The sequence below is a fragment of the Panulirus ornatus genome, chromosome 59 (genome assembly GCF_036320965.1).
Source record: "Panulirus ornatus isolate Po-2019 chromosome 59, ASM3632096v1, whole genome shotgun sequence".
Lineage (NCBI taxonomy): Eukaryota > Metazoa > Arthropoda > Malacostraca > Decapoda > Palinuridae > Panulirus > Panulirus ornatus.
In genome coordinates, this window is record NC_092282.1 from 14775482 (window position 1) to 14795810 (window position 20329).

Consider the following 20329-nt stretch of genomic DNA (forward strand, 5'->3'; position numbering starts at 1 on the left):
AAGAGTAAATGTGAATAAGAGCAAGGTTATTAGGTACAGTAGGGTTGAGGGTCAAGTCAATTGGGAGGTGAGTTTGAATGGAGAAAAACTGGAGGAAGTGAAGTGTTTTAGATATCTGGGAGTGGATCTGGCAGCGGATGGAACCATGGAAGCGGAAGTGGATCATAGGGTGGGGGAGGGGGCGAAAATTCTGGGGGCCTTGAGGAATGTGTGGAAGTCGAGAACATTATCTCGGAAAGCAAAAATGGGTATGTTTGAAGGAATAGTGGTTCCAACAATGTTGTATGGTTGCGAGGCGTGGGCTATGGATAGAGTTGTGCGCAGGAGGATGGATGTGCTGGAAATGAGATGTTTGAGGACAATGTGTGGTGTGAGGTGGTTTGATCGAGTGAGTAACGTAAGGGTAAGAGAGATGTGTGGAAATAAAAAGAGCGTGGTTGAGAGAGCAGAAGAGGGTGTTTTGAAGTGGTTTGGGCACATGGAGAGGATGAGTGAGGAAAGATTGACCAAGAGGATATATGTGTCGGAGGTGGAGGGAGCAAGGAGAAGAGGGAGACCAAATTGGAGGTGGAAAGATGGAGTGAAAAAGATTTTGTGTGATCGGGGCCTGAACATGCAGGAGGGTGAAAGGAGGGCAAGGAATAGAGTGAATTGGAGCGATGTGGTATACCGGGGTTGACGTGCTGTCAGTGGATTGAATCAAGGCATGTGAAGCGTCTGGGGTAAACCATGGAAAGCTGTGTAGGTATGTATATTTGCGTGTGGACGTATGTATATACATGTGTATGGGGGAGGTTGGGCCATTTCTTTCGTCTGTTTCCTTGCGCTACCTCGCAAACGCGGGAGACAGCGACAAAGTATAAAAAAATATATATATATATATATATATATATATATATATATATATATATATATATATATATATATTATCCCTGGGGTTAGGGGATTAAGAATACTTCCCACGTATTCCCTGCGTGTCGTAGAAGGCGACTAAAAGGGGAGGGAGCGGGGGGCTGGAAATCCTCCCCTCTCGTTTTTTTTTTAAATTTTCCAAAAGAAGGAACAGTGGGGGCCAGTTGAGGATATTCCAAAAAAGGCCCAGTCCTCTGTTCTTAGCGCTACCTCGCTAACGCAGGAAATGGCGAATAGTTTAAAAAAAAAAAAAAAATATATATATATATATATATATATATTATATTATATTATATATTTTGCTTTGTCACTGTCTCCCGTGTTAGCGAGGTAGCGCAAGGAAACAGACGAAAGAATGGCCCAACCCACCCACATACACGTGTATATACATACACGTCCACACACACAAATATACATACCTATACATCTCAATGGACATATATATATACACACACAGACATATACATATATACACATGTACATAATTCATACTGTCTGCCTTTATTCATTCCCATCGCCACCCTGCCACACATGAAATAACAACCCCCTCCCCTCTCATGTGCGCGAGGTAGCGCTAGGAAGACAACAAAGGCCCCATTCATTCACACGAATATATATATATATATATTTTGCTTTGTCACTGTCTCCCGAGTTAGTGAGGTAGCGCAAGGAAACAGATGAAAGAATGGTTCAACCCACTCACATACACATGTATGTATGTACTCGTCCCCACACGCAAATATATATACCTATACATCTCAACCTATACATATATATCCACACACACAGTCATATACATATAAACACATGTACATAATTCATACTGTCTGCCTTTATTCATTCCCATTGCCACCTGTCCACACATGAAATAACAACCCCCCTCCCCCCTTTATGTGTGCAAGGTAGTGCAAGGAAAGGACAACAAAGGCCACATTCGTTCACACTCAGTCTCTAGCTGTCATGTATAATGCACCGAAACCACAGCTACCTTTCCACATCCAGGCCCCACACAACTTTCCATGGTTTACCCCAGACGCTTCACATGCCCTGGTCCAATCCATTGGCAACATGTCAACCCCAGTATACCTTGTCATTCCAATTCACTTTCCTGCATGTTCAGGCCCCGATCACTCAAAATCTTTTTCACTCCATCTTTCCACCTCCAATTTGGTCTCCCACTTCTCCTCGTTCCCTCCACCTCTGACACATATACCCTCTTGGTCAATCTTTCCTCATTCATTCTCTCCATGTGCCCAAACCATTTCAAAACACCTTCTTCTGCTCTCTCAACCACACTTTTTTTATTACCACACATCTCTCTTACCCTTTCATTACTTACTCGATCAAACCACCTCACACCACATATTGTCCTCAAACATCTCATTTCCAGTACATCCACCCTCCTCTGCACAACTCTATCCATGCCTCGCAACCATATAACATTGTTGGAACCACTATTCCTTCAAACATACCCATTTTTGCTTTCCAAGATAATGTTCTCGACTTCCACACATTCTTCAAGGCTCCCAGAACTTTCGCCCCCTCCCCCACCTTATGATTCACTTCCACTTCCATTTTTCCATCCGCTGCCAAACCCACTCCCAGATATCTAAAACACTTTACTTCCTCCAGTTTTTCTCCATTCAAACTCACCTCCCAGTTGACTTGTCCTTCAACCGTACTGTACCTAATAACCTTGCTCTTATTCACATTTACTCTTAACTTTCTTCTTTCACACACTTTACCAAACTCAGCCACCAGCTTCTACAGTTTCTCACATGAATCAGGCACCAGCAGTGTATCATCAGCGAACAACAACTGACTCACTGTCCAAACTCTTTCATCCACAACAGACTGCATACTTGCCCCTCTTTCCAAAACTCTTGCATCCACCTCCCTAACAAACCCATCCATAAACAAATTAAACAACCATGGAGACATCACACACCCCTGCCACAAACCTACATTCACTGAGAACCACTCACTTTCCTCTCTTCTTACACAAACACATTCCTTATGTCCTTGATAAAAACTTTTCACTGCTTCTAACAACTTGCCTCCCACACCATATATTCTTAATACCTTCCACAGACCATCTCTATCAACTCTATCATATGCCTTCTCCAGATCCATAAATGCTACATACAAATCCATTTGCTTTTCTAAGTATTTCTCACATACATTCTTCAAAGCAAACACCTGATCCACACATTCTCTACCACTTCTGAAACCACACTGCTCTTCCCCAATCTGATGCTCTGTACATGCCTTCACCCTCTCATCAATACCCTCCCATACAATTTCCCAGGAATACTCAACAAACTTATACCTCTGAAATTTGAGCACTCACTTTTATTCCATTTGCCTTTGTACAATGGCACTATGTAAGCATTTTGCCAATCCTCACGCACCTCACCATGAGTCATGCATACATTAAACAACCTGACCAACCAGTCAATAATACAGTCACCAGCTTTTTTAATAAATTCCACTGCAATACCATCCAAACCTGCTGCCTGGCCGGCTTTCATCTTCCGCAAAGCTTTTACTACCTCCTATCTGTTTACCAAATCATTTTCCCTAACCCTTTCACTTTGCACACCACCTCGACCAAAACACCCTATATCTGCCACTCTATCATCAAACACATTCAACAAACCTTCAAAATACTCACTCCATCTTCTCACATCACCACTACTTATCATCACCTACCCATTAGCCCCCTTCACTGAAGTTCCCATTTGTTCCCTTGTCTTACGCACTTTATTTACCTCCTTCCAAAACATCTTTTATTCTCCCTAAAATTTAATGATACTCTCTCACCCCAACTCACACTTGCCCTCTTTTTCACCTCTTGCACCTTTCTCTGGACCTCCTGCCTCTTTCTTTTATACATCTCCCACTCATTTGCATTATTTTCCTGCAAAAATTGTCCAACTGCCTCTCTCTTCTCTTTCACTAATACTCTCACTTCTTCATCCCACCACTCACTACCCTTTCTAATCTGCCCATCTCCCATGCTTCTCATGCCACAAGCATCTTTTGCACAAGCCATCACTGCTTCCCTAAATACATCCCATTCCTCCCCCACTCCCTTGAAGTCCTTTGTTCTCACCTTTTTCAATTCTGTACTCAGTCTCTCCTGGTACTTCCTCACACAAGTCTGCTTCCCAAGTTCACTTCCTCTCACGACTCTCTTCACCCCAACATTTTCTCTTTTTTTCCGAAAACCTCTACAAATCTTCACCTTCGCCTCCACAAGATAATGATCAGACATCCCTCCTGTTGCACCTCTCAGCACATTACCATCCAAAAGTCTCTCTCATGTGCCTATCAATTAACATGTAATCCCCTGGGGATAGGGGAGAAAGAATACTTTCCACACATTCCCCATGTGTTGTAGAAGGCGACTAAAGGGGAAGGAAGTGGGGGGCTAGAAACCCTCCCCTCCTTGTATTTTAACTTTCTCAAAAGGGAAACAGAAGGAGTCACACAGGGAGTGCTCATCCTCATCAAAGGCTGAGATTGGGGTGTCTAAATGTGTGTGGATGTAACCATGATGAGGAAAAAAGGAGAGATAGGTAGTATGTTTGAGGAAAGGAACGAGGATGTTTTGGCTCTGAATGAGATGAAGCTCAAGGGTAAAGGGGAAGAGTGGTTTGGGAATGTTTTGGGAGTAAAGTCAGGGGTTGGTGAGAGGACAAGAGCAAAGGAAGGAGTAGCACTACTCCTGAAACAGGAGTTGTGGGAGTATGTGATACAGTGAAAGAAAGTAAACTAGATTGACATGGGTAAAACTGAAAGTGGATGGAGAGAGATGGTTGATTATTGGTGCCTATGCACCTGGGCATGAGAAGAAAGATCATGAGGCATGTATTTTTGGAGCAGCTGAGTGAGTGTGTTAGCAGTTTTGATGCACGAGTCCAGGTTATAGTGATGGGTGATTTGAATGCAAAGGTGAGTAATGTGGCAGTTGAGGGAATAACTGGCATACATGGGGTGTTCAGTGTTGTAAATGTTAAAGGTGAAGAGCTTGTAGATTTATGTGCTGAAAAAAGGCTGGTGATTGGGAATACCTGATTCAAAAAGAGATATACATAAGTATCCGTGTGTAAGTAGGAGAGACGGCCACAGAGCGTTATAGGATTACGTATCTATCTATATATACACATTAATAATGCTTAACACTTCTCTTACACATGCCAGTACTGCTTCCCTAAATATCTCCCACCCCCTTCTACTCTCCTAACCTCTTGTCTCACCTCTTGCCACTATGCACTTAATTTCTCCTGGTATTTCTCCATACAGGTCTGTTTTCCAAGTTCACTTTCACCACCCTCTTCTCACTCATATCGTTTCCTCTTTTTGAAAAATCTCTACAAATCTTGACCTTTGCCTCCACCAGACATCCCACCAGCTGCTCCTCTCACCACATTCACATCCTATCAATCATTTGCAATCCAATAACACCCATGAACCATCTTTCCTACTCATCCGTGAATACTTTTGTATCATCCCTCATTCTAACCAGGTATCCCTAATCACCAATACTTTTCCCTCACACAATTCAACAAGCTGTTTTCCATTCTCATTCACAATACTGGGTACCCCATGCCCCATAATTATATCCTCAACAGCCACTTTATGTACTTTCACATTTAAAACACCCATGACTAATACCTGAACTCTTGCAAAGCAACTGCTGACACAATCACTCAGCTACTCCCAAATCACTCATTTCTCTTCAACGTCCTTCAAGCCAGGTGCATGAGCACTTGTAATCACCCATCTCTCATGACACATTTATTCCCAAACCAGTCTGGAGCTCACTTCCTTACACCTTTCAAACATTCCCATAACTAGCTTCAGCAGTAGTGCTACTCTTTTCTTACATTTCACCATCATACCAAACATTTCTTTCCCTTTACCCCTGAATCTTGTTTCACTCAGAGCGAGAACATCCATGTTCCTTTCCTGAAAAGTAGTACCTTTCTTTTCTTTCTTCTCCCTGTTATATCCACACATTCTTTTCTGATTTCCCGAATCTCCTATTTCAGCAAGAACATTACCTCTTCTTAGCTCTCGCCCTTATACGAACCCCCAAATTTACCCCAAAGACATTCTCGAACCATTCTTCCCCTTACCCGAGTTTTGTTTCACTCTAAGCTAGAGCTCTCAGAATCCCTTCCTGAATGATGTTACCTATCTCTTTCTTTTTATCTACTCAGAATCCCTTCCTGAATGATGTTACCTATCTCTCCTTTCTTTTCATCTTGGTTACATCCCTACAATTTCCCACACCCCACCTTGAGCCTTCAAGAAGGATAAGCACTCCTCGCTTGGCCTTTTCTTCTGTTTCATATTTTAGAAACTTCAGATGGGGAGGTGGTTTCCATCCCCCCACTCCTACCCCTCTTAGTTGCCTTCTATGACATATATCAAATATAATGTTTTCAATATCCATGCTAGTATGAGAGAAGATAAGGTCAAGTAATGTTGGTGTAACAGTCCCTCTCATGCTAGGACAGAAAGTTTTCCTGTATACAGCTCTAAAAACTAGCCTCCATAACCATCACCACAAAAATCCAAATTCCTCCAGTCTATCTCTTCATGATTAAAATCCCCATTATCCCCAATCAAAGCCTGGTAACATCATACAGATAAGATAAACCCATCAGGCTAACTACAGACTTTCAATTTCATCTGACAACAATTCTATCTTAAATTCTGCATTCACAGCATTCAGAACTGCAATCTTTCAAGTCTATCCCAAAAGTCTTATGCATTCCTTCTAATATTGATAAAAGCTTATCTTGGCTGGAAAGTATCAAACATCACCTTACTTTTCATTTTCAAGACTGTCATTAATAAGCATGACATAAAGGGATACTAAAAAGGTAATCAAATTGTAAAATACTATCAGACATCTGATCATTACTGTAATATCAAAGTGACTATCAATAATTAAAAGAAGTATATCTAATCTGACACAACTACTCACGGGGTTCCAAGCCCGAAGAGCCTTCTTGAACTCCATAAGCATTACGTTCTGCAGGTCGAGATGAACTAGTTACATATGTCTGTAAAAAATATCAAAAATTCTATGGTGCAAATTCATCAAATTTACATAAAGCTTACATAAAACTTAAAATATTTATATCCATAAAATTTAACTGTAAAAAGAAATCAAAGTCCCATGAAATTCTTTAACTGTGCATACTATTTAAGTGATATTACATCCTACATCCACTGTTTACGACAACTGAAAGCTTCCAAGAAACTAATGCAACTACTGGAGAAAGGAGAACCTTCCTGTGCTTTAGTAAACCTTTCATAATGCATGAAATGATTTAGCACAATACAAAAGTAAAAAAGTGAGTAAATCACTGGAAATTCAAATGTATTATCAAGAGAGGATAGTGTGAAGTATAACTGTATTAGGGGTTATTTACAAAAGATGAGACATTATTGGGAACAATGATGAGAATGATCAGTAAGTAAAGTATGAGGTGCTGTGTTATGGGGATACAGGCTTGCTCAAAGAAAGAATAAAATATAGAGGAGTGAGAAGATTGGGAAGTCAAATATTACATGAAAAGTGTGAAGAGTGTTCATTGTTTGACAAATAGGTGACAATGGATGAGTATGACGAAATGTAAATATTAATGTGATGGATTTACATGGTTTGCACCAATGGCTAAACTAATCTGCCTCTGCCGAAGCATGAAATAACTTGTGTGCTACAAATACAAAGGAATGTGAATGGCAACAAACCACTGGTTCTCTGACTGACTGAAACTTAAAATATACTGTGACTTTTCATATATAACATACATATGTTATTAAATCTTCTCAAAGCTAACTTTGTTGGTTTTAATATCTTCAAAGCAAGTTCTGAAGCACAATAACCTTGTGGATTCATCAGCAAATCATGACTACCTGAAGAGGTCATATAACCCATAATACATGTCATCAAAAAATCTCTGTTAATTATGCTGGTTTACAAGTACTCAAAGCATCCTCTGAACTGTAGTATCCTTCTACATCTAGCAGGAAAACTTGATTACTTAAAGCAGCCATATAACATGTCCCAAAGAAGTTTTGGCTAGTTTTGCATGCTTCGATCTCAAACTTAATTTCTAAGCATGTATCATAGGCCAAGTGCATACTGAGGATTACCTTTTAAAAAAGTTCCTACATTACATCTCCACACATTCATCTATACCTAAACCCTTCCATGTATTTTAAATCCTTCCATGAATAAATACTCTCATTTCATTCACTCTACATTATTTCTTCCCTTCTAACTCCACTCACCTCACTCAAATCATAAACACTTCTCTTAATTCTTCCTCATTCATAATCCTGATATGACCACATCACCTTTACTACATTTTTTTCTCTGTTAGCTGAGATGGAATGGGCAGTGGAGGCCCTAATCAAGACCATCCCATTAATCCATTGGCAACACGTCAACCCCATTATACCACATCGTTACAACTCACTCTATTACTTGCACGTCTCTCAACCTCCAGCATGTTCAGGCCCCAATCACTCAAAATCTTTTTCACTCCATCCTTCCACCTCCAATTTGGTCTCCCACTTCTTGTTCCCTCCACCTCTGACACATATATCCTCTTTGTCAATCTGTCTTCACTCATTCTCTCCATATGTCTAAACCATTCCAACACACTCTCTTCTGCTCTCTCAACCACACTGCTTCATTCCATACATCTCTCTTACCCTTACATCATTTACTCAATCAAACCACCTCACACCACACATTGTCCTCAAACATTTCATTTCCAATGCACCCACCCTCCTCTGCACAACCCTATCTATAGCCCATGCCTCGCAACCATATAACATTGTTGGAATCACTATTCTTTCAAACATACCCATTTTTGCTCTCCAATATAATGTTCTCGCCTTACACACATTCTCCACCGCTCCCAGAACCTTCGCCCTCTCCCCCACCCCATGATACACTTCTGATTCCATGGTTCCATCCGCCGCTAAAGCCACTCCCAGATATCTAAAACATTTCACTTCCTCGTTTTTCTCCATTCAAACTTACCTCCCAATTAACTTGTCCCTCAACCCTACTGAACCTAATAACCTTGCTCTTATTCACATTTACTTTCAGCTTTCTTCTTTCACACACTTTACCAATCTCACTCTACTCCTTTCACGCCTCCCACCCTCCTGTATGTTCAGGAATTAATCGCTCAAAATCATTTACACTCCGTCCTTCCACCTCCAATTTGGTCTCCTGGTTTTTCTTGTTCCCTTCACCTCTGATGCATATATCCTCTTTGTCAATATTGCCTCACTCCATATGTCCAAACCATTTCAAAACACCCTCTTCTGCTCTCCCAACCACACTCTTTTTATTTCCACACATCTCTCTTACCCTTTCATTACTTACTTGATCAAACCACCTTACACCACATATTGCCCTCAAACATTTCATTCCTTACACATCCACCCTCCTCTATACAAACCTATCTACAGCCAATGCCTTTCATCCATATACCATTGTTGAAACTACTATCCCTTCAAACATACCCATTTTTACTCTCCGAGATGATGTTCTCTCCTTATGCACATTCTTCACCGCTCCTAGAACTTTCGCCCCCTCCCCCACCCTGTGACTCACTTCTGCTTCCATGGTTCCATCCACTGCTAAGTCCACTTCCATATTTCTAAAACACTTCACTTCCTCCAATTTTTCTCCATTCAAACTTACATCCCAACTAACTTGTCTATAAACCCTACTGAACCTAATAACCTTGTTCTTATCCACATTTTCTCTCAACTTTCTCCTTTCACACACTTTTCCAAACTTGTCAAACATCATCATCAGCCTCCAATTCCTGAGCAGTAATCAAAAATGTCTTCTATGAGACCCACAGATTACTGATTATGTAACAAAAAGCCATTACTACAATAATGAAACTTAAATCAAATCAAATACAGGAAGAATACTGAAAATCTATTTCTAAAATCCATACACCAAAGTTCATGGTTCAGCAAAGTCAAAGGTGCTGCCAACTTGAGAAGTTTCCAGTACACAAATTCAGTAGTCTATCAAACTTTTTTGGTAGTACATATTTACATGTATTTCAAAGAAAATAAACTTGATACCTGCATCAAGACATTCTTATCACATACATTCTATGACCCATGCTGTATTTTTAGGGGCCTGTAAAAATCCAAAATCAAAATATGCACCTTCCTTAATCTTAAGGATTACAGATTTTTTACATTCTACCCGTAGTGAGTCAATCATTCTGCCCGACTCAAATACCTACGTGTGTGTGTGTAGAGATTTGCCAAGAATAAACTTGTTATGGGCTCATCAATGACAGCCCATTCTTAGGCATGCCACAACAGGCAGAGGTTGAGTGTGTTTGCTTGGTGTGCCATTAATGGCACAGAGTGGCCCGTGTGTAACTGTAGAGTAGTGGGCTCTCAAGTGGATGTATGTTGTGTAAAATGTGATACACTCCTTCATTGCCAAAGAAGTGATTAATTTTGACTACCAAAACAAGGTTACATTTTATCAAAATGACAATTTCTGCTGATTTAGTAGCTTTCTCACTCAAACATCTTTAAGAAAAAACAATCCTACTGTAAAAATCCATATTCTGCAATTACATCCTTTAACTAACCAAACCTACCAAATCAAAATGGTACAACAGTCCACAGAATGCAAAGTATTTAACTGTTGTGAACCAGCTATTTCATTTTTCTGTGATGGTAACCTAAAGCCAAAATGTATTTCTAGACAGCCAAGAATTCATGCTATGGAAAAGGGGTATCATTTTGTTCCCAGTGGACAATAAAAGCCATAACAAACTATTCCATTAAAATCACTACAGTTGAGCATCCCTAATCTGAAGATCCACAATCCAAAATTATCCCAAATCCAAAACTTTTTGAGCTGTGACATGATGTTGCAAGTGGAAAATTCCACACCTGACCTCACTTGACCAAGATGAGCTCTGACACACTGTTGGCATCAGTTTGTTACAACCATCACACCGCCAGACCCATGTACGTTACTCACTGTATTTTGCTTATTCTCTTGTCTGTGTGAATAAGTGTAAGAAAATGATTGCTTATCAGTAGCATATAAATTCAGAGTCAGGAGTGAAGGTAATGCCAAACAACCACAGACTGTCCACATGGGCGGCCGATGGTTCAGTGTTATGCAGACTTTGTTTCATGCATAACATTATCAAAAACACTGTATACATTACCTTCAGGCTATGTGTATAAGTTGTATATGAAACATGAATGGATTTTGTGTTTAGACTTGGGTCCCATCCCCAAGATATCTCATTATCTATTATCCATCATGACAAATGTTGAAAACAGGATGGAATGGACACAAATGGGTTAGAGCTGAGACATACCTCAACGTTTCGAACGTTCAACCATCTTCCTGAGGAGATACTGATTCCACCATATCTCCCAGCAAATGATGGTCAACCAGTCGGACACCTTGGCGTGTCGCTCTCTGATTGTTTTTGGATCACCTGTCCTACTGCCTCCACCCATTCACAGCAATCTCTGCTGCCTGACATGACCAACACATGAACCTAGACCTTGAGTTAACATTGTTATTAATCCCTTCCCCTAGGTAAACTTTCACATGTTAAATGGTCGATGCCAAGGCAACTACAGGCAAGTGACAAACCATTAAGTAATAGTGTGAAAGCTTACCTAAAGGAAGGAATCAAGAACAACATTATCACATGATCTGGGTTCATCTGCTGATCACGTCAGGCAACGGAGATCGCTGTGAATGAGTGGAGGCAGCAGGACAAGCAATCTAACCAGAGAGTGATACGCTAAGGCATTTGACCAGGGGACCATCACTTGCTAAGGAATATGATCCTGCTGAATGCTGGAATCAGCATCTCCTGAGGAAGAACAGACAAACACTGAGGTATGTCTCAGTTCCAACCCATCTATTTCCATGCCATCCTGTTTTCCACATATCTCATTATTCTTTCTTTTTTTTCTTAAACTATTCGCCATTTCCCACATTAGCGAGGTAGCGTTAAGAACAGAGGACTAGGCCTTTGAGGGAATATCCTCACTTGGCCCCCTTCTCTGTTCCTTCTTTTGGAAAAAAAAAATCTCTATGTATATGCAAATATTCTAAAATCCGAAAAATCCAAAATCCGAAACACTTTTAGTCCCAGTTAACAATCTTATCTGGCCTTTCTGAAGAAAATTACATTTCCATAGCACATATAATCCATCTTCATTTCGTATGTTAATGTCCTATGTTCTCCCTTATTTCTCCACACCAAATCATACAGTACCTCCTTAGCATTTCCTTCACTCTGTTTTCTTTTTCACCTTATCAATATCTACTCTTAAGAGCAATTTCCAATGAACATTTGAACAGTCAAAAATACACCTGCTTTTGCATTAACACATACTTTTCAAGTACACATCTACTAAATACTGTACTTATTACAACGTGTCAATTCTCATAACATAAGACTTAAAATCATTTTCCTGGCTCTTCTAGTTTCCTGCACACCTTACACAATTCATATGACCCACAGTCCTACCCTATTCTGTCCATCATAAACTACTTGTAGATGCCTAAGTGCTGCAATTACCCTCAAGCTCATATACATATTCTCTTCAAAAATCAATCTCACAATATACAAAATATTGAACCATGAAACCCATAAAATTAAAGTCACTCTTCATTTCTAACACTGTCAATGGAATTCATTCTCTTAACCTGCTCTTTCACAGACAAGCCATAAATCTAAGTTCTTGCACAGGACTAAAGTGTTCATTCAAAGAATCTATCCCTAAATACAGGAATAAAACAGGTTTTGCAAAGAAATCAGAGCATGCATCATTAGTGCTTATGAGAGTAAGTCAAATGAAAAATGTCAGTTAACGGCAAGAGCAATGCAACTTACTTTAAAAAATGAAGTTTATAAAACACTTCTACCAGAACTGGAATTATATCTGCCAATCTCTATTTCCAATTCACCATAGCTTCATATAGCTCAAGTGTTCTCAGTGTTTGATATAGACTTGGAACAATCAACTTTCTCGCAGTATCTATACAATTTTAATGTGGTATAAATTCCTTATTGACAAACCTATCATCTGCCACTCATTCTATACAGATATATCATGAAATACAATAATCCATGTGCACTTTTAATGATTTCTTTACAACAAATATCCTTACATTAATTCCATTCTTTATGTTATCCTAATTCTAGCTATTAAATGCAATTTTTCCATCAATGTTATCTATCTGTCTCTCTAATCTCCGATGCCTGTTCCCTCCTAGTACTCCCTCAAGGAGGTGGCCATGTCAATAGGGTCTCCATAACTGGTGATCTCCAAGAGGGCTTCTTTACCTCTAGAGCCTCACCCTTAAAAGGCCACTGGTATATGACAAGTGTAGCACAGTGTCTGCAGAGGCTCCTACCTAATGTTCCTACCTACTACTTCTACCTAATCCTCCACCCAAAATGTTGCTACCTAACCCTTTATCTACTGCTACCATTTTGTCAAAAGGCAGGGCTAGTGCATAGTGCTTATCGCAGGAAAACCTAGAGTTACAAAGAATGAGTTATGTGAGTTAAGTGTTGTCAAGTGTAATATGTGAAAAGGAGACATTGAAAGTCTGTAGGCAGAATGCTGCTCCTAAATTTAACCTATCCTGACATATGTAAACTTAGGTTTTATGTCCAAACAGCAGAATTTGAACATGTACTTCATGTAAGTGTCTTGAACATTCTACCCTAAAAATCTTTCCCATTCACGACAGTCTGCACTGTATCTCCAAATCTTTCCTCAGTTTCAAATTTTGTCCATATCAGATAACTGACAAAAATATGGTTTCAGAAATTAATTTTTTGTCCATTCCATATCACTGAAAAAATTAAATTTGCAACAACCCTCCTAAAACTCTATGACAGTGATCTCTGTCTTAGATAACATGGAAGACTGGGTCGAATCTTTGTATCTTTATTGCTGGAAAGAATCTAAGACAGTACTGCATGGGAGGCTGATCAATAAACTGGATCACCGGCATACAGGAATAAGGTACAAACTCCTTCAATGGATAGATGACCTCAGTGGAAAGAAACAAAGGATTTACAATGGATCAAAGTGACCAGTGGAGTGCCACAGGGTTCTGTTCAGGTACTATTACTCTTCTTGAAATATTAGAATTGCATTCACTTACAAAGGGACCTAATAGACTTTAAAGTTGGTCTCTAAAACATGGAAAATTTCAGGGCGGTATGGGCAAGTTCACTATGACGAAGAACACTAGAGCATTTCATATGCAGTAAACCCTAAATGTTTCATAAGGGTGCTTTTCTAGCTTAAATGCAAAATCAATCTTTTGTGAAGAAGGATCTATCTATCTATATCTCTGATGTTCATTCCCTTAAGGGGACAGCCACAGCGAAAGTCTCCATAACTACTGAACTTCAATAACACTTCTTAGCCTTTAGGATGAGGCACAAATGTTTAGTGCCTCACCCTCAACAAGCCACTGTCAGAGGGCAACTCCAGCACAGTGCTTGCAAAGGCTCCTAACTAAAATTCCTACCAACTACTTCTCCCTAAAGTGTCTACCTAAACTTTCAGCCCACTAATTCTACCTACCGTTCCAAGATAATGCACCTACCTACTATTTCCCCCTCATGCTTCTCTCTAACATTCCTACCAACTAATATTTCTTTACCCCTTCCATTTTCTCAAAAGGCAGGGCAAGTGCATAGTGCTAACAGCAAGAAAATCCAGTTAAAAAGAATGAGTTGTGTGAGTCAACTGATGTCAATTGTTATGTGACAATGAGAGATTGTATGTTTTTGGACAGAATGTTAGCAGTCCACTATGCAGCCATCAATGACCGTCCCAATACCCAGGCAGGAAGTGCTAGTGATACATCTCCCTGGTCTGTGGCTACCTCCCAACTATTACTTACTAATATGCAGAAGGATTACTTAAAATAATACGGAAAAGATTTAATAATGGACTGGTGGATGGTGCAGACAGAAGGAAGGTGATGACACTCAAAATGGCCAGAACAAAGGGTTCATGGTTTTGATGATCTAGGGATAAAGTTAAAAGATGGAAAACCACATGCTGCACCATGTGTGAAGTATTAAAAAAACAAGCAAGGAACTGGAGCTGAGGAAAGTAATCAGAAGTATGAACGAGTTTTCATGTTTAAGCCAGAGTAATAAAAGAAACTGCAAAACTGTTTCCTAAAAGCTGGGAATGCACTAAAAGTACCACAATTACTTTTCCTGCAAGCAAGTATTCTATCTATCTATCTACATAGGTCTCCCTTGCCCAGTATGAATACTGCTCCCATATCTGGGGTGATTCATCTTCAGCCTCCTTCTTGGCTAGAGTCGACTTACTAACTCTCCAGATATCATCTCTTCAAACACCATTTTACATTAACTATATTGATTGTGCCCTATCTCTATTCTACAGATATTTTGGCCACTGCTCCCATGAGCTTACTGAGTGTATCCCAGCAACTAAGGACTGAATCAGCAGGAAGTGAATGGCTACTACTTCCCACTTTAAAGCTGACTGTTATCATACCTTTCATCAAACAGCAGAGCTGTGGAATTCTTTTCTTTGTCATCTTTAGCTTTTCCTACAACCTCTCCTCCTTTAACCACTACACAGTGGAATTCCTCAGAAAAAACCTTTCCATGATTTGGTAAACAGAAAAGAGATAGTAAAAGCTTTGCGGAACATGATAGCCGAAAAGGCATCGGGTTTGGATCGTATTGCAGTGGAAATTATTAAAAAAGGGGGTGACTGTATTGTTGACTGGTTGGTAAGGTTATTCAATGTATGTATGACTCATGGTGAGTTGCCTGAGGACTGGCGGAATGCTTGCATAGTGCCATTGTACAAAGGCAGAGGGGATAAGAGTGAGTGCTCAAATTACAGAAGTACAAGTTTGTTGAGTATTCCTGGGAAATTATATGGGAGGGTATTGATTGAGTGTTGATTCAGTGTTGTAAATGGAAATGGTGAAGAGCTTGTAGATTTATGTGCTGAAAAAGGACTGGTGATTGGGAATACCTGGTTTAAAAAGCGAGATATACATAAGTATACGTATGTAAGTAGGAGAGATGGCCAGAGAGCGTTATTGGATTACGTGTTAATTGACAGGCGCGCAAAAGAGAGACTTTTGGATGTTAATGTGCTGAGAGGTGCAACTGGAGGGATGTCTGATCATTATCTTGTGGAGGCTAAGGTGAAGATTTGTATGGGTTTTCAGAAAAGAAGAGTGAATGTTGGGGTGAAGAGGGTGGTGAGAGTAAGTGAGCTTGGGAAGGAGACTTGTGTGAGGAAGTACCAGGAGAGACTGAGTACAGAATGGAAAAAGGTGAGAACAATGGAAGTAAGGGGAGTGGGGGAGGAATGGGATGTATTTAGGGAAGCAGTGATGGATTGCGCAAAAGATGCTTGTGGCATGAGAAGAGTGGGGGTGGGCAGATTAGAAAGGGTAGTGAGTGGTGGGATGAAGAAGTAAGATTATTAGTGAAAGAGAAGAGAGAGGCATTTGGATGATTTTTGCAGGGAAAAAATGCAATTGAGTGGGAGATGTATAAAAGAAAGAGACAGGAGGTCAAGAGAAAGGTGCAAGAGGTGAAAAAGAGGGCAAATGAGAGTTGGGGTGAGAGAGTATCATTAAATTTTAGGGAGAATAAAAAGATGTTCTGGAAGGAGGTAAATAAAGTGCATGAGACAAGGGAGCAAGTGGGAACTTCAGTGAAGGGCGCAAATGGGGAGGTGATAACAAGTAGTGGTGATGTGAGAAGGAGATGGAGTGAGTATTTTGAAGGTTTGTTGAATGTGTTTGATGATAGAGTGGCAGATATAGGGTGTTTTGGTCGAGGTGGTGTGCAAAGTGAGAGGGTTAGGGAAAATGATTTGGTAAACAGAGAAGAGGTAGTAAAAGCTTTGCGGAAGATGAAAGCCGGCAAGGCAGCAGGTTTGGATGGTATTACAGTGGAATTTATTAAAAAAGGGGGGTGACTGTATTATTGACTGGTTGGTAAGGTTATTTAATGTATGTATGACTCATGGTGAGGTGCCTGAGGATTGGCGGAATGCTTGCATAGTGCCATTGTACAAAGGCAAAGGGGATAAGAGTGAGTGCTCAAATTACAGAGGTATAAGTTTGTTGAGTATTCCTGGTAAATTATATGGGAGGGTATTGATTGAGAGGGTGAAGGCATGTAGAGAGCATCAGATTGGGGCAGAGCAGTGTGGTTTCAGAAGTGGTAGAGGATGTGTGGATCAGGTGTTTGCTTTGAAGAATGTATGTGAGAAATACTTAGAAAAGCAAATGGATTTGTATGTAGCATTTATGGATCTGGAGAAGGCATATGATAGAGTTCATAGAGATGCTCTGTGGAAGGTATTAAGAATATATGGTGTGGGAGGCAAGTTGTTAGAAGCAGTGAAAAGTTTTTATCGAGGATGTAAGGCATGTGTACGTGTAGGAAGAGAGGAAAGTGATTGGTTCTCAGTGAATGTAGGTTTGTGGCAGGGGTGTGTGATGTCTCCATGGTTGTTTAATTTGTTTATGGATGGGGTTGTTAGGGAGGTGAATGCAAGAGTTTTGGAAAGAGGGGCAAGTATGAAGTCTGTTGGGGATGAGAGAGCTTGGGAAGTGAGTCACTTGTTGTTCGCTGATGATACAGCGCTGGTGGCTGATTCATGTGAGAAACTGCAGAAGCTGGTGACTGAGTTTGGTAAAGTGTGTGAAAGAAGAAAGTTAAGAGTAAATGTGAATAAGAGCAAGGTTATTAGGTACAGTAGGGTTGAGGGTCAAGTCAATTGGGAGGTAAGTTTGAATGGAGAAAAACTGGAGGAAGTAAAGTGTTTTAGATATCTGGGAGTGGATCTGGCAGCGGATGGAACCATGGAAGCGGAAGTGGATCATAGGGTGGGGGAGGGGGCGAAAATCCTGGGAGCCTTGAAGAATGTGTGGAAGTCGAGAACATTATCTCGGAAAGCAAAAATGGGTATGTTTGAAGGAATAGTGGTTCCAAAATTGTTGTATGGTTGCGAGGCATGGGCTATGGATAGAGTTGTGCGCAGGAGGATGGATGTTCTGGAAATGAGATGTTTGAGGACAATGTGTGGTGTGAGGTGGTTTGATCGAGTAAGTAATGAAAGGGTAAGAGAGATGTGTGGAAATAAAAAAGAGCGTGGTTGAGAGAGCAGAAGAGGGTGTTTTGAAATGGTTTGGGCACATGGAGAGAATGAGTGAGGAAAGATTGACCAAGAGGATATATGTGTCGGAGGTGGAGGGAACGAGGAGAAGTGGGAGACCAAATTGGAGGTGGAAAGATGGAGTGAAAAAGATTTTGTGTGATCGGGGCCTGAACATGCAGGAGGGTGAAAGGAGGGCAAGGAATAGAGTGAATTGGATCGATGTGGTATACCGGGGTTGACGTGCTGTCAGTGGATTGAATCAGGGCATGTGAAGCGTCTGGGGTAAACCATGGAAAGCTGTGTAGGTATGTATATTTGCGTGTGTGGACATATGTATATACATGTGTATGGGGGTAGGTTGGGCCATTTCTTTCGTCTCTTTCCTTGCGCTACCTCGCAAATGCGGGAGACAGCGACAAAGCAAAAAAAAAAAAAAAAAAAAATTGATTGAGAGAGCATGTACAGAGCATCAGATTGGGGAAGAGCAGTGTGGTTTCAGAAGTGGTAGAGGATGTGTGGATCAGGTGTTTGCCTTGAAAAATGTATGAGAGAAATACTTAGAAAAGCAAATGGATCTGTATGTAGCACTTATGGATCTGGAGAAGGCATATGATAAGAGTTGACAGAGATGCTCTGTGGAAGGTATTAAGAATATATGGTGTGGGAGGTAAGTTGTTAGAAGCAGTGAAAAGTTTTTATCGAGGATGTAAGACATGTGTACGTGTAAGAAGAGAGGATTGTGATTGGTTTTCAGTGAATGTTGGTTTGCAGCTGGGGTGCGTGATGTCTCCATGGCTGTTTAATTTGTTTATGGATGAGGTTGTTAGGGAGGTGAATGCAAGAGTTTTGGAAAGAGGGGCAAGTTTGCAGTCTGTTGTGGATGAGAGAGTTTGGGAAGTGAGTCAGTTATTGTTCGCTAATGATACAGCACTGGTGGCTGATTTGGGTGAGAAACTGCAGAAGCTGGTGACTGATTGTAGGCAGTGTGTGAGAGAAGAAAGGTGAGAGTAAATGTGAATAAGAACAAGGTTATTAGGTACAGTAGGGTTCAGGTACAAGTCAATTGGGAGGTAAGTTTGAGTGGAGAAAAACTGGAGGTAGTGAAGTGTTTTAGATATCTGGGAGTGGATTCGGCAGCAGATGCAACCATGGAAGTGGAAGTGAATCATAGGTTGGGGGAAGAGGTGAAATGAAATAACCCCCCTCTCCCTGCATGTGCGCGAGGTAGCACTTGGAAAAGACAACAAAGGCCCCATTCGTTCACACTCAGTCTCTAGCTGTCATGTAATAATGCACCGAAACCACAGCTCCCTTTCCACATCCAGGCCCCACAGAATTTTCCATGGTTTACCCCAGACGCTTCACATGCCCTGGTTCAATCCATTGACAGCACGTCGACACCGGTATACCGCATCATTCCAATTCACTCTATTCCTTGCCCACCTTTCACCCTCCTGCATGTTCAGGCCCCGATCACTCAAAATCTTTCTCACTCCATCTTTCCACCTCCAATTTGGTCTCCCACTTCTCCTCGTTCCCTCCACCTCTGACACATATATCCTCTTCATCAATATTCCCTCACTCATTCTCTCCATGTGACCAAACCATTTCAAAACACTCTCTTCTGCTCTCTCAACCACACTCTTTTTATTACCACACATCTCTCTTACCCTTACATTACTTACTCGATCAAACCACCTCACACCACACATTGTCCTCAAACATCTCATTTCCAGCACATCTACCCTCCTTCACACAACTCTATCCATAGCCCACGCCTCACAACCATATAACATTGTTGGAACCACTATTCCTTCAAACACCCATTTTTGCTTTCCGACATAATGTTCTCGACTTCCACACATTCTTCTACACTCCCAGAATTTTCGCCTCCTCCCCCACCCTATGATTCTCTTCCACTTCCGTGGTTCCATCCACTGCCAAATCCACTCCCAGATATCTAAAACACTTCACTTCCTCCAGTTTTTCTCCATTCAAACTTACCTCCCAGTGGACTTGACACTCAACCCTGCTGTACCTAATAACCTTGCTCTTATTCACATTTACTCTCACCTTTCTTCTTTCACACACTTTACCAAACTCAGTTATCAGCTTCTGCACTTTCTCACATGAATCAGGCACCAGCACT

At 40.8% G+C, this 20329-nt stretch overlaps 1 protein-coding gene across 10 annotated transcripts in view; it reads right to left on the reverse strand.

Moving 5' to 3' along the window:
- The window catches only part of lqf (epsin homolog lqf), a 437420-nt gene that overhangs the window by 315716 nt on the left and 101375 nt on the right, over nucleotides 1–20329 (reverse strand). For all 10 annotated transcript variants that reach the window (XM_071696113.1, XM_071696112.1, XM_071696119.1 and 7 more), the window contains one exon: nucleotides 6914–6992. In XM_071696113.1, the coding sequence (XP_071552214.1) occupies nucleotides 6914–6992 (79 nt within the window). The remainder of the gene's footprint in view (nucleotides 1–6913; nucleotides 6993–20329) is intronic.